The sequence below is a fragment of the Phodopus roborovskii genome, unplaced genomic scaffold (assembly GCF_943737965.1).
Source record: "Phodopus roborovskii unplaced genomic scaffold, PHOROB, whole genome shotgun sequence".
Taxonomy (NCBI): Eukaryota; Metazoa; Chordata; class Mammalia; order Rodentia; family Cricetidae; genus Phodopus; species Phodopus roborovskii.
The window spans coordinates 34,956,549-34,970,337 of NW_026126482.1; the positions used below are offsets into that span (position 1 = coordinate 34,956,549).

Below are 13,789 nucleotides of genomic sequence, written 5' to 3' on the forward strand. Positions count from 1 at the left end.
CATTGGGACTGTTACTAGTGTCTCAAGAACTCAGGGGCCACTATGTTAACAGCTCAAGTCACCCATGGTCAGAACACAACCAGGGATGAACACCGTTACATATGGGAAAATACTCTGAGACTTGCCACTGCAATTATGGTGTGATAAAATCACTAAACTGGAGTGCTTATTAGGGCTGTTTCTGGATCCTATAATTTTGATGTGCTCAAAAAGCCAGTAATAGGGCTGGAGAGATGGCTCAGCGGGTTGAGAGCACAGGCTGTTCTGCCAGAGGATCCAGGTTCAGTTCCCAGCATCTAAACCGTGACCCCTAACTTCCTGTAACTCCAATTGCAGGGGATCCAGTGCCTTCTGAATCCAGCATTCACTTTAATGACCCAGCTATCTCCACAGCCCTTATTATTTATTTGTTTATTTATTTATTTGAGACAAGTTCTTGCTATGTAGACCTAGCTGGTCTAGTAGTTACTATTTAGCCCACAGTGGTCTTAGACTTGAAGCAAATCTCCTGTTTTAGTCTCCAACTGTTGAGATTACACTATGACTATTTAATGAATTAAACATATTCTTGTGAAAATGGGAATTCAGGCAAAGAAGAGCCTAAGGTTAAATCATGAAAATAGCAAGACTTGGTTGAGACAATGGGCAGCCCCGAGTTCGAGCATAAAGGCATCTATCCTGAAGCAGATGCTTGGCTCTGTAAATTGTTCACCAGAACCTGCTCGAGCCATGACCTCATGGATGACATTTGATCTCCGAAGACAGTTTCCAGGGACAGCGAGACAAGCTTTAATAATTTAGCCTGTTCATCAAGGCATGCATTAGTGTTAGGTGACCCCTAGAGAGGTGAAAACTTCCCAGTCCAGTGGTTGGGCCCCAGGGACCATCAGAAGCCAGGAAGATACATTTCTGTTCAAGGTTCTTTATATTGGATAAAAATTTCTCATATACACATCAAAAAGCAAGTAAACAAGCAAACAAAAAACAATAACAAAAGCAAAACTGAAGGCAGGCCTGGGGTTTACTCTTTCTTCAGGGCACACAACAGTATTTGGAAGTGAATTTACATGACGTCATGTTAGGCATCATGGCTTGGTTTAGACAATTCCACCACTGTCTTGCTTTCTTGGAGTTTTCCTCATGTCTGTCAGGTAAATAAATGCTCCACTGCTGACCTACTTTCTCAGCTCTCTTTTTCTTTTTTCTTGTTTTCATTTTGAGCCACAGTCTCAAAGCCCACATTAGCCTGGAACTTGCAATTCCCCTGCATCACCTTCCTGAGCAGCTGGGCTTACAGGCCTGTGCCAGCAGGCCTGGCTGCATTTGTGTGTACTTTCTAGAGTATGGAATGGGTTTGTGTGCTGCTGCTGCTGCTCGTCTTTTTTCTGGCAGTGACTAACAGGTCAGATGTGGCCATGGAAAGAGATGGCAGGGTTTACCTCTGTGTACTCCTTATAGCTGCGGTTGATCTCAGACAGACTCTCCCGGGCAGCCTTGCTGGCAGGGGACGCTGCAAATGCTTGCTTCATTTTGCTGGCACCATCTTGGAGGCGCCGTTGGATACAATAGGCTTCATAAAGCTCATCTACCTGCCAGAGCCCAAACAGGAAAGAGATAAATAATCCTCATGCTTGAGAGAAGTCCCACAGGCCCTTGTCATGCCCTTAAAGATACACTGTCTTTCTAGTCTCAAGAAACAGAGTCCTGCCACAGGTGATTCCTTTAGAACAGTTTGTTTCAGCACTATGTGGCAGGTTTGTTTGTTTGTTTCAAAGCAGATTTTGCTCAAATACTGTTTCTAAATTGCATAAATGCTTGTACTCAGAGCTCTCTCTTGAATGCATAGCTCATGTTTTCTCCGCTAAATGGAAGGCCAGCAAGCCCCTGCCACCCTCCTATCTTGGAACTTGGGTTACAGGCATTTTAGGGACACTCAGCTTATGGAATGGGTGCTGGGGTTTCAAACCCCAGTCCTCATGATTCCAAGATTGCATAGCAAGTACTATTAACCACAGAACCATTTCTGTAGGCCTGGAGTCAGCCTTTTTGTTTGTTTGTTTGTTTTTTCATTCTTAATTATGTGGCTATATGCTATGTGTATCTATGTGTGGGTATGTGTACTTGAGTGCAGGTGCCCTTGGAAGCCAGAAGAGGGCATCAGATCCTCTGGAGCTGGAGTTACAGGTAGTTGCATGCCAAGGGATGTAGGTGCTGGGAACTGAACTCTGCAATGGTAGCATCTGCTCTTAACCACTGAGACATCTCTCTAGCCCCAGAATTAAGTGTTTAAAAATTTAAAATGAGTTATTTACTTAAAACAATTTTGTGAAGTCATGGATCAATAGCAAAGAAAGTAAATTAATTTGTTCAAATTCATTTTCAAAGTGAAGTCCCAACAGCAACAAATGATCAGACTTTACATTCTTATTTCTCCCCATCTTCCTCCCTCCCACCCTTTTTTGCTTAATTCCTCTCTTTCTTTTGTATTTTATTTATTTATATTTCATGTGAATGGGAGTTTAGCTTGCATGTATATCTGTGTACCACATTCATGCCTGGTACACATGGAAGTCAGAGGAATGTGTTGGATCCCCTGGGACTGGAGTTACAATTGGTTGTGAGCCACCATGTGGTGGCTGGGAACTGAACCTGGGTCCTCTGCAAGAACAGCCAGTACTTTTAATCTGAGCCATGTCTCCAGCCCCAAGGCTTTCATGTCTATGTTCAGTTTAGGTATCTATTAGTTGAAGGCTCACAGGGCACATATGCTGGGCAGTATCTAAGAGCAGAAGCAAAGACAACAGCAGTATTGCTTACCTTACTAATGTGAAACTCCAGGCGTCGCATGTATCGCTCAATTGTTTTTATTTGCTGGAATTAAAAGGAGAAGCTTGAGAAAAAGGGCAGCCATTCACAGTGCAAAACATTATTAGGCTTGTGAGAGTAATTTCATTAGCATGCCCTCCCCTCACAAGTTCCGGAAATACCTACTTACCACTTCTTCTTTTCTCCCACCTTGATCACTATTTTAGGTTTGTTCTAATGTTAATTTTGAAAATATTTTTCAGAACACTGACTACCATGAGAGATAAGCTTGAACTAATTATGGTCATCCCATGTTCAACATCAAGGTGGCCAATCCATTTGATTTCTGGTGGAGCAGTCTCATTTTTTGTATGCTCTAAACTGACCTTTTTGTGTATTGAATTGCATCTGAAACTGGGTAGATTTTAGAATTGTTATTTGCCCATTGTGGCAAATAGCCATGGGTTTGGGATCACAGATTCAGCGTTCATGCCAGCCCTATGAATTATAAATATTGTTGTAACATACGTTTGATTTAATTGCCCTTTAAAATATCTTCACAGAGAATATACCATAATTTGGTATTTAAATAAAGCTATGTATATAGAATGGCATGGAGAGTAACTAAAAAGGAAGACACAACAATCTCATTTTAAAAGGCCTGAAAGAATGTTGCTAATAAGAATATATATATATTTAAGTATAATACTTTTCTATTTTATAGTATATTTTTGAAACATTACATTACATATGGAATATGCAGTGGAAATATATTCTAGTGGCACATAAACAATTGTGGCAGTTTCCAATCAGAGATGTCTCATATTTGATGAAAATGGCAGTTACTACTTAAAGGCCACATGGTAACGACCTCTAAATCCAAGTTCCAGACTCACAGAAACCAAAGCAAACACACAACCAGGAGGCCATGTTTCCCTTGAGCTGAATGCCCTTTGATTCTGTAGCACCGAATGCTCATTCATCTCTTAACAAAACTAAATAAATAAAAGGATTTTTCTTCTTCCCAGAATGAGAAAATCATCCTTTATCTGGAATCGTACTGTCTCCCCAAGGGTCTCTTACTGACATCTGCTCAAAGTGCAGAGTTTCACTTCCAGCAACACCCCAACACGGAACGATTGCCTACCTTGTCTAGGTCATACAGCACACCCTGAAATGAAAAGAATAGCCCCTGGTTACAGCACATCGTCCTCAGAAATGCAATCTGCTTCCATAAGCGGTGCAGTTCACATTTCTACATTTCCTGTGAAGGAATCACCAGCCCCATGAAATTCTACTGGATCTTTTGGTATCTGCTTTTACTGAGTAGAACTCTGGGTTATTTGGGGGGTACTCTCAAGAGCCCGCATCACCTCACCTCTGCTACTCTACAAAAACTGCACCCCATGCTTGCCCTCTCGGCAGCTGTAAGGGTTCGTAAAGAAAACCCAGCAAAGTCTATCCACCAGCGAAGTGGAAGACAGACACATGTTCTCACAGAGCTGCCAGGCCCACCTAGGCAGTCTACCTGGGGGTTTCTGCTGCCTCGAAAGGTAAAGGTGTGATAAATAACATTTTGGTATGAACAAAGCCAGTCCTCAGAAATTCATCACAATTGAGCTCATTCTCCATCCAGCATGGATCCCAATGGGGCTCAAAGGTGCTGTCACTCTGGCCTTAGTGACCTTCTTCCCAGCTTCCATGGCTGTCGCCACTGGCTGAGCTGGTTAGGTTTTGACACAAGCCAGGGTCATCTGAGAAGCGGACTGTCAACTAAGAAAAATGCTATCAGGTTGGCATGTAGGCAAGTCCTGCCCATTGTGGGAGGTGCCACTCTTGAACATGTTGTCCTGAGCACCATAAGAAAGCAGGTTGAGAAAGACATGAGGAGAAAGAGAGTGAAGCAGTGCTCCTCCATGCCTCTGTCTCCATTCCTGCCTCCAGGTTCCTGCCTGGCCTCTCTCTATGATGGAGTATACTCTATAAACTGAAAGAAATTCTTCTGCAAGTTGCATTTGGCAAACTAGGGACATTGACCCATATTTACAAGTTCTTGTTTCTGAATTCTGAATCACTAAGGTGATGCTAGGAAAACAGCAACATATCATTTTGTTATATTATGTAGACTTTAAAAAAAAGATTTATATATATATGTATATATATATACACATATATACATATATATATATATATGTCTGCATGTATGTTTGTATACCAGGCGAGGGCACCGGGATCATGAGCAGCCATATGGGTGCTGGGAATTGAACTCAGGACCTCTGGAAGAGAAGCCAGTGATCTTAACCACTGAGCCATCTCTCCATTCCTACTTAGGGAAGTTTTTCCAAAACCATCTTTATCATCTTTATTTCACTATGAAGTATATCTATATAAACACATAGAGAATACCCAGAAGTATTAAGAATAAAGCATTTAAAAGAAAATAATAATTTTCCTTTTATTATTATTATTTTATTTTATTTTAGTGAGACAAGGTCTCCCTATAGTATATCCCAGGCTGGCCATCTTCCTGCCTGGGCTCTCCTCCTGCTGGGGTTACAGATGTGAACCACCATGCTCAGCTCTTCTTCCTTCCAAAACAGCTTTGTTAAGCATTCCTCTCTTCTCTTCCCCTTCCCTCCCCAGCTCTGGTAAGCTAGGGGTGGAAACCCCCACCCTCCACCTTGTGTTAGTATCCTCATGGTTGGAGGGACCTACCAGGCGAGAGTTTCTTTTCATATCTTTTAACTGAGCAGTCAACTTGTCCAGCTCCGTCTGGTGAAATTCCAGGTACTCACTGTAAACATAAGACATCATGGTGAGCTCTCACTTCTGGAGGGATCTGGGCAGTTGCTAACCTTTGCCTTTTGAGATGGGGTTAAGAATAAGAATCTCAATCAGTCACATCTATAATCTCAGTACATGGGAGACTGCGGCAGGACTGATATGTATTCTAGGCCTGTCTGGGCTTTACAGTAACTCCCAGGCTAGCCTGGGTTATAGAGTGAGACCCTGCCTCCCTCTCCTCTTGGGAAAAGAATCAAAACTTTGCTCTGTGGCTGGGGAGCATTTTGGAAGCACATCTGATCTTGTCTAGTTTGAAGACAGGGAGAGAGATGGGGGGAGTCTCCCTGTGAGGATGAAAATCCAGAAATGAGAAGTCAACTGGGAGGGAAGAGTCAGTCAGGCCCTGGGTCACACAGTTTTGTCTCCCTGTGGTGACTGCATATTCAGGATGGTTTCAGAGCCCTTTACAGGGTGTTTGCATGTGTGTATGTTTGAGGCAGGCTGTGTAATACTATGCCATCCAGGCTGACTGACCTTTTGATGATCCTGCCTTGGCCTCCTGAGTGCTGGGTAGAATTACAGGTGGCATCTACCACACAGAGCTCAAAACCCTTCCTTAGCAATTTCTAGTGAAGCTGTTGCTGTCGACCATGGTCTAAGTGAAGTCCAACCCTGCAGAGATTGGACTTCACTTAACAATAAACACGCAGACACTATAAACACACCACTGTGTAAAGCCCGCTTTAGTGCCACGGATACGACATGCAATCCAAATGTCTCCCATCTGGGAGACTTATTAAAAACTGCCTCAATGATAGAACAGGAAGGAAACACCCAGTGAAATATGCTGGTATGCTTTTTTTTTTTTTTCTTCTGCAATCCCAGCACTTGATAGGTGGAGATGGGGTCAGAACTGCAAGGCCATGATTGTCTACACAGTGAGTTCAAAGCCAGCCTGAGCCGCACAAGACTCTTACTCAAAGCCCAACAAAAGAATAAAATAGCAGTGGCACATATGGCTGTTTTCAGAACTGATTTCCTAATACTACTAGCTTTTAGGAAGGAAAAAAGGTTATTTTAGGAAGGAAAATGCCCAAAGGGCATCGTCAAATCCATTGTTCTTACTCAAGTCCATTTTTCAAGGCCCTGTAGACCTCCTCCACTCTTTTCGGCTGAGGCTCTTTGGGAGTGTTGTTATTTTTGTGTCCTAAATTGTGCATTTTCTTCAGCTTAGCCTGAGGCTTCTTGAGAGCAGAGGCATTTTCAATGAAGGAGTTACACCTAGAGAAAGAGAAAGGAGACTGTGAGCCTCACACATCAAAAAGGCCCACCAGGGAAACACCTTTGAAATCTTGCCTTCATCCTAGTGCCCGGTGAAGGCAACATGACCCTGGGTAGATACAGATCCCAACTGGCCACATTTCCTTTCTTGATGTTTGTTGCAAATTTTGCTGGGCAGAGGCTACCCTGTGGCATAGCTAGCTTTGAGTTGTCTGCCTTTTGAGGGTGCTCTTGTAGTCTAGCTCAGAGTGAGCCAGGAATAAATGTTCCAGGTGGAAACAATGAATAGGTAGAAGTTAAATCAAGCCAAAAGGAAAAAAAAAAGTTCTGTGCATAATATCAGATATAAACTTATACCTCAGCTAATTTTCTAGGGCATTAAACAAAAACACATGTAGCTTGTACTCAGAGCTCTCCTTGAAGTATTATTTATCTTTTTTCACTTTTTAAAAATTCTGTTTTTGCTTGTGGGGTCTGTGTGTGTGGGTGCTATGCATGTGTGCACACATGTGTATGGAAGCTGGACACTGACGTTTGGGTATTGTTCTTTATCATTCTTCATATTACTTTTTTAAAACAGTTTGTCTTTAAACCTGGAGGTCCCTTGGAAAGGGAGAGCATCACCCATGGGGCAAACGGAAGATGAATTTCCTTACATGCTACCCATTCACTCTTTGTACTTCCTTGGTTTTATGCGAGGAGGCGATTTCAGGGAAAGTAGGGTATAATCTCCCAACTCCCACCTGAATAATCAGTTCCCCAGAGTCACTCCGTGAGGCATAGTCTTCATTCACTGCCTACTTTCATAGTCTCCAAAACAGGAAGGTAATGGAAAGTGTGTTTTAAAGGGGTTGGAAGTAGGGCAGGAGGGAGTCCACACTCTGGGGTCCATGGCTAACAGTGGTACCTATTAGCAAACCAAAGTGCATGCTCACCTCCAGGCTCTCTCAGCATGACAAGTACCTGTCAACAGAGTCCATGCTGGCACCCTGGCTCTTCTCACCCACTCCCAGTGCTAAGCTTCTCCAGCTCGTGGGCTTTCCTTCCCCTATTGTCTGATTCCTATATAACCCTGCCATTTTAACCATGTATTGTCTTGGCCCTCTTTGCCACCTTTCTTGGCCTCCTCTCTCGCTCTCCCCACCACACACACCCCATGGCCCAGTGCGCTTTGCTGGCCATGCTCAGTGAGAGTGTACTACTTTCTCTCCAAGCTCTGGACTCTTCCAGATGCCTCTGGCTGTACACTCCCTCACATATCCATTAAAAAACAACCCCTCAACCATACCTCTTATCGTTCATGTCCCCAAAAGTGAGGACATGATTGCTCATAATAGCTATGAGCCAGCCATTTACATACACACATCTTTGCACAAGAAATTCTAAGTGATAAAATGATTGCACTTAATTCTGGGTGAGTTATGCTTTCCATGGAGAGGACATTAACTACCACACAGGCACATTGATGAGGCACATACATCAGCTCCTGCCTCTTTCTGCTGCATCCCAGGAGGAGCACTCAGCACTTGCCTGGATCGCCTTTCCTGCAGGCCACTAAAGCCGGCGAAGGACTGGCTCCGAATGATACCATTGGGCCCTCCAGGGGAGAAGGATTGGGATCCCACCAGCATGATTTCTGGGAGTCTGGTTGGCAGTCCTGTAAGACAGATGGAAGACCATGGTAACTGTCAGGCAGGTTCATAGAGAGACACTGAGCTTGTCGACATCCAGAGGTGTGACAAGGTGAAATGACTCATGAGGTCCTGGTCATGAGGGCCATGGGCTGCTTCTGAGACTTTGCTAAAAAGATACTCATCCACTTACATCAAAATAAATATGATCACACAACGTTCCTGTCACTTAGGTTTCCTTTGGGGGGATATGTGTATATGACACACATGTGTCTATGTGTGTTTGCATGTGTATGGGCATGTGTGCATACACATGTGGACACTTAAGGGGACCATAGGAATCGTCTCAGATAGTGTTCATCTGACTCATTGTGTCAGTCTCTCAACCAAACGCAGAAACAGACAATATGGCTAGTTGACTTAGCTAGCTTGCTCCAGGGATCCCCTGTTTTCAACTCCACAGTGTTGGAAATATAGACCAGCTGCTATGCCTTCCCAGAATTTATGTGGGTTCTGACAACTGGCACTTTATCCTCAAGCCTGCACACTTATTCACCGAGCCATTCATTCCCCATCTTCCCAACTGGCACACATTTCTTTAGGAGTGCCCACTCTTCCTTCCTGCCTTCCTTCCTTCCTTTTCTCCCTCCCTTCCTCTCTCCCTCCCTCCCTCCCTTCCTTCTTTTCCTCTCTTTCTCTTCTTTTTCTTCCGTTCCTTCTCCTTCCTCTCACCCCCCTTCTTTCTTAGGATCAACCACGGGTTACTAAAGACAAGAACATTTGTGATGGTTCAGTCCATTCAATTGTAACAACAGCACTGCATAAACGAGCCACCATCAAGATTTCAGATAAGTCCAACAACCTGGAATTCAAAACATGGTTAGGCTACAGATGAGATTTTATGTGTAAGACTGAAAATACAAAGTTTCTTTAAAGATGAACTTATTTAAACTCACTCCCCCTTTCTCTTCTTATTTTGATATATGAGACTGTGTCACTAAGTTGGCTGGGCAAATAAGAAAGGGTAGAAGGAGTGCTCACAAAGGAAGTGATAATCTGGGTTAGATAAGAAGGCAAGAGAGGTAGGAGGCCTCGATCCTTTTTGAAGCTTTCTTGGGTTGTTTGTTTGGCTTTGTGAACATTCTCTGTGACAGACCAAGGTGCAGTGTCAAAACACAACTTCAGCTGGACAGAGGCCCTAGGTTAGTTCCCCAAGGGACTGTCCTAGAACTGTGAGGTAACCCTACCCACAGTCAACCAAAGCATGTACCATTGTCTGAGCAGGTGATGCCAGCCCAGGCAGGGGCTGAGCCAGCAGGAATAGGTGAGTGTCCACATTGAAACCTCCCAAGGCAGACACACCAATTAGTATCACTCATTGTTCTTTAAGGGACATAGGAGAAAGAAAGAAAAGCTAAGCCCTCAGAGAGCAGACCCCTTCCACAGGGCCACAGGGCTTTAAATCCCTACCCCTCTGGGGAAAATGTGCCTTATTGCTGGGGACAAGGTACTCACTCACTGGAAGTTCAGTCTGGGGATGAATAGTACGCTGACTTTTTCTTGGAATGGGTCAAAAACCTCATCGCTACCAAAGACAGAAGGGATACTATAAATGTAATCAGATAGAAATCCGTAAAGATAATGGGCTATGCGCAGTGACTAGGCATGACGAAGCTGTCCCTCATTACTCCTCAGAGACACCAGTTTCTTGAATTCCTCAATAAGCTCCCACAATTGCTCTCTCTGGCCCTTAGGTTTCTGTCTACATTTCACTGAAGACATGGTCCTTAGGCTCACAGAGCTGGCCCACACAGCATGATGTCATCTGCAAACTTCTAAAAGTCATCAAGAAGGCATTATGGCTTGTGACTTTCTTCACTCCATTTGTTTTTGTTTGCTTTCCCTTGGTGCTAGGGATTGAACCCAGGGCCTCCCACATACTACTCAGGAGCTCTATCACTGAGCTACACTCCCACTCCTGTATTGAATCTCATCTCATTAAGTCTCAATTTGACAAATCTTTTACATTTCATGTTATTATTTTATGTGTATAGTTCTTTTGCCTGCAAACATGTCTGTGCACCACAAGTTCAAAGTGTTAGCTGAGGCCAGAAGATGGCATCTGTAACTGGAGTTATAGATGGTTGTGAGATTCCCAAGTGGGGTGCTGGGAATTGAACTCAGGCCTTCTGGAAAAGCAGCCAGTGGTCCTAACAGCTGAGGCTTCTCTGCAGTCACAACTTGACGGACGAATCTTATTATTGTGCTTCATTTTGTAAATTGTTCAACAGGTCTAATGAAGCATAGCCATTTGATTAAACACAAACAAGAAACTTTTTTTTATTTAATTTTATATAACAAAAGTCCAATTAAATGAAAACAAACATTTATACACAATATTTGGGAATTTGGGCGTCGTTCTTTCCAAACTACTTCCTGCTGGTAAGGGGCGCTGTCTTGGGGGATTCGAAGAAGATTCAGATATCCTAGCTGTAGTCTGTAGGGCTGTTTTGTCCAGCTGACAAACAAGAAACTTTAAAGCTGTTTAAAATATTTGACTTTCACGCTTCCTAGAAGTTATGTGTATATATTTTGTTGTTTCCTTTTGGTGTGAGTGTTTTGAGAAGGAGTCTCACTATGTAGCCTAACTTGTCTTGGAACTTACTAAGCTGCTCAGGCTGACTTTGAACTCATAGAAATTCTCCTGCCTTAGCCTTAGGCAGGGTCTCACCAGTACTGGCTGGCCTGGAACTTGCTGCATAGAGAAGGTTGGTCTTAAACTCGTGATGAGCTTGCCACCTTTGCCCCTGTTCACTAGCACAGAAGGGTGATAAAGTTAGAATTTTTTAAACCCCAAAGATTTTTGTCTCTCTCTTATTCTTTAGAACAGTAGATTAAGCTACAGTGGTCTGGCTCCAAGCCTCAGGCATTCTAGGATAATTAACACAGGCAATGACCTGTTTATACAGCTGTTCAAAAGGCCCCTCAGGTGATGTTGAGCGAGTTGGGAAGATGCTGCTTTAGAAGTTCCATTACATAAATCATTTGCACTTATTATAGACTTGAAACAAAACGGAGCAGAAGAGAGCAAAGGAAACTGTCATGTTGGGGAAAATGTAAAACCTACAATTGAACAAATCCTAATGTTTTCTTAGATTTTATTCTTTCTTTTTTATTTTATATTCATTTATTTATGTTTAGGCTGGGTATTGTTATATAACTCAAGCTGGCCTGGAATTCACTATGTACCAGGCCTGGCCTCAGTCCACTGAATGCTGAGATTATTGTCCACCATGCCTGGCTTGTTATTCAGCCTTGAGCCCCTGTCTGCAAAATTCTGGTGTCATAGTAGGTGAATGAAATGCTCCATTACAGAACCTGTGTCCCAGATTGCAGTCTGCTTGTTTTTCCTCTCTTTCATGGGCACAAAAGCATTGAGAAGCAGGAGTTTGTGCAGGATTTTAGGATATCCATGTGCTAGAAGATGAAACATTACTCGGAAACTTTTACTAGCATCCTGTGGGGAATAGGTGACTGTTAGGAGTATGGCTGGGTGAGGGAGGAATTTAACTTCAACTCATCTCATCCATCCTAGCAATGATCATTATCTACCAAGAAGAATTTGAGACGTGGTTTATGTTGAAATCTCTATGCTTCCATCAGTTCCCCTGTGACAGACACACAGACACACACACACACACACACACACACACACACACACACACACACACAGCAAATCTTACAGAGTTGAAGTAGTGGGTTTTCAGTGTGGGACACAACTGACCAGTGGGGATTGTACAAAACACCTTCCCCCAACTCTGCAGGTCTCCAGACTCAGAAGGAAGGGGGATAAATCTTTTTTCTGTTTTTGAGAGAGGTCCTCAAATTTGCTATGTAGTGGAGGCTGACTAAGAACTCCTACCCCTTCTGCACCTATCTCTCAGTGCTGGGATACAGATGTATACCACCATGCCTAGCTAAGTGACAGTTCTTTGCCATGGTTCTTCCAGCTCCTACAGCCTTCAGTACCTGGAAATGATCTTGCATTTTTAACACTCCATTCAATTTGAATGTGAAATGTTCTTTAAAGACAAATGTGTTTGAAACTTTGTCTCCAGTTGGTGGCACTGTTTTGGAAGATTGTAACAATGAGAAAAACTATCCATGTTACTAGGCTTGGTAGAATGTTTGCCCATCATTCACAAGACCCTGGGCTCAATGCCCAGCACCATGTGTGCACACAAATCATTATAGAAGTGGTTAATGCACTGTGGCACAACCACTAAGGTAGAAAACTCTATCATGGTGAAAACAATGATAATCAGAGTCCAGCATGCATGTCATCCCAGCCCTTAGCATGCTGAAACAGGATGAGTGAATTCAAGGCCTGTCTTGGGATGTATAGCAAGATTCTGTCTCAAAGATCCAATAATAATACTTAAGCTGTCATGTGATTTTTTAAAGAAAGAACTCTAGGACATGCTGGGCAATAGTATATTAGGAATGATAAGAACTATGCCCGTGGATGGAAAAGGAAGCATAGACAGTTGTCTATGGACAGGTGGGATTGAGTGGTAGTCAGCAACATTGTAGTATTTTCTGCATGTTGGTCTTATAGAGATTAATACATGTATTATTTATGGAAGCAAAATTCCCTTTCTTGAGATTCTAGACCCTTGGAGTTGGGAGTGGAGAGAAGACAGTTTATATCAGAAATCATGTAAGATAGCTGTTAGGTGACAATTTTGTTTTTTATTTATAAATCTTGCAGAGAAGAAGTATGATTTCTAAGAAACACTGTAGTAGTAGAGTTCATATATTTTGACTGGATTCGAGCAAGTCACAATTCCCCATCATGTACTTATTCTGAATGTTTAGATATATATAACAACTTCCTGACTTTCATTCAAAACTGTCATAGATTACACCAGATCTACACTGCTATGCTTCATCAAAAGCATTTCCAGTAAGCATAAAAAACTACAGACTCATTTTTGGATGTTGTTACTCATATTCAGGACTGCTGGAGCTTTGCAAAAACTTCTTTGGGCTGGAAAGATGCCTCAGCTGTTAAGAACACTGGTTACTCTTCCAGAGGAAGAGCACCCACATGGTAGCTCACAACCATAACTCCAATATCAGGGATCTGATTCCCTCTTCTGGTCCCTTTGTATGCCTGTGGTACACACATATGTATGCCTGTGGTGCACATACATACATGCATGGAAAAAATATTCATATATATAAAAAAATAAAAAAACTAAAAGACTTTTTTTTGAAAATTACAG

General features: G+C 42.8%; 1 protein-coding gene across 4 annotated transcripts in view; it reads right to left on the reverse strand.

Moving 5' to 3' along the window:
• The window catches only part of Ripor2 (RHO family interacting cell polarization regulator 2), a 213,504-nt gene that overhangs the window by 48,311 nt on the left and 151,404 nt on the right, over window positions 1-13,789 (reverse strand). For all 4 annotated transcript variants that reach the window (XM_051194519.1, XM_051194521.1, XM_051194520.1 and 1 more), the window contains exons 2-7: window positions 8,401-8,527; window positions 6,715-6,870; window positions 5,521-5,599; window positions 3,953-3,976; window positions 2,818-2,871; window positions 1,440-1,589 (exon numbers count right to left, since the gene is read on the reverse strand). In XM_051194519.1, the coding sequence (XP_051050476.1) occupies window positions 1,440-1,589; window positions 2,818-2,871; window positions 3,953-3,976; window positions 5,521-5,599; window positions 6,715-6,870; window positions 8,401-8,527 (590 nt within the window). The remainder of the gene's footprint in view (window positions 1-1,439; window positions 1,590-2,817; window positions 2,872-3,952; window positions 3,977-5,520; window positions 5,600-6,714; window positions 6,871-8,400; window positions 8,528-13,789) is intronic.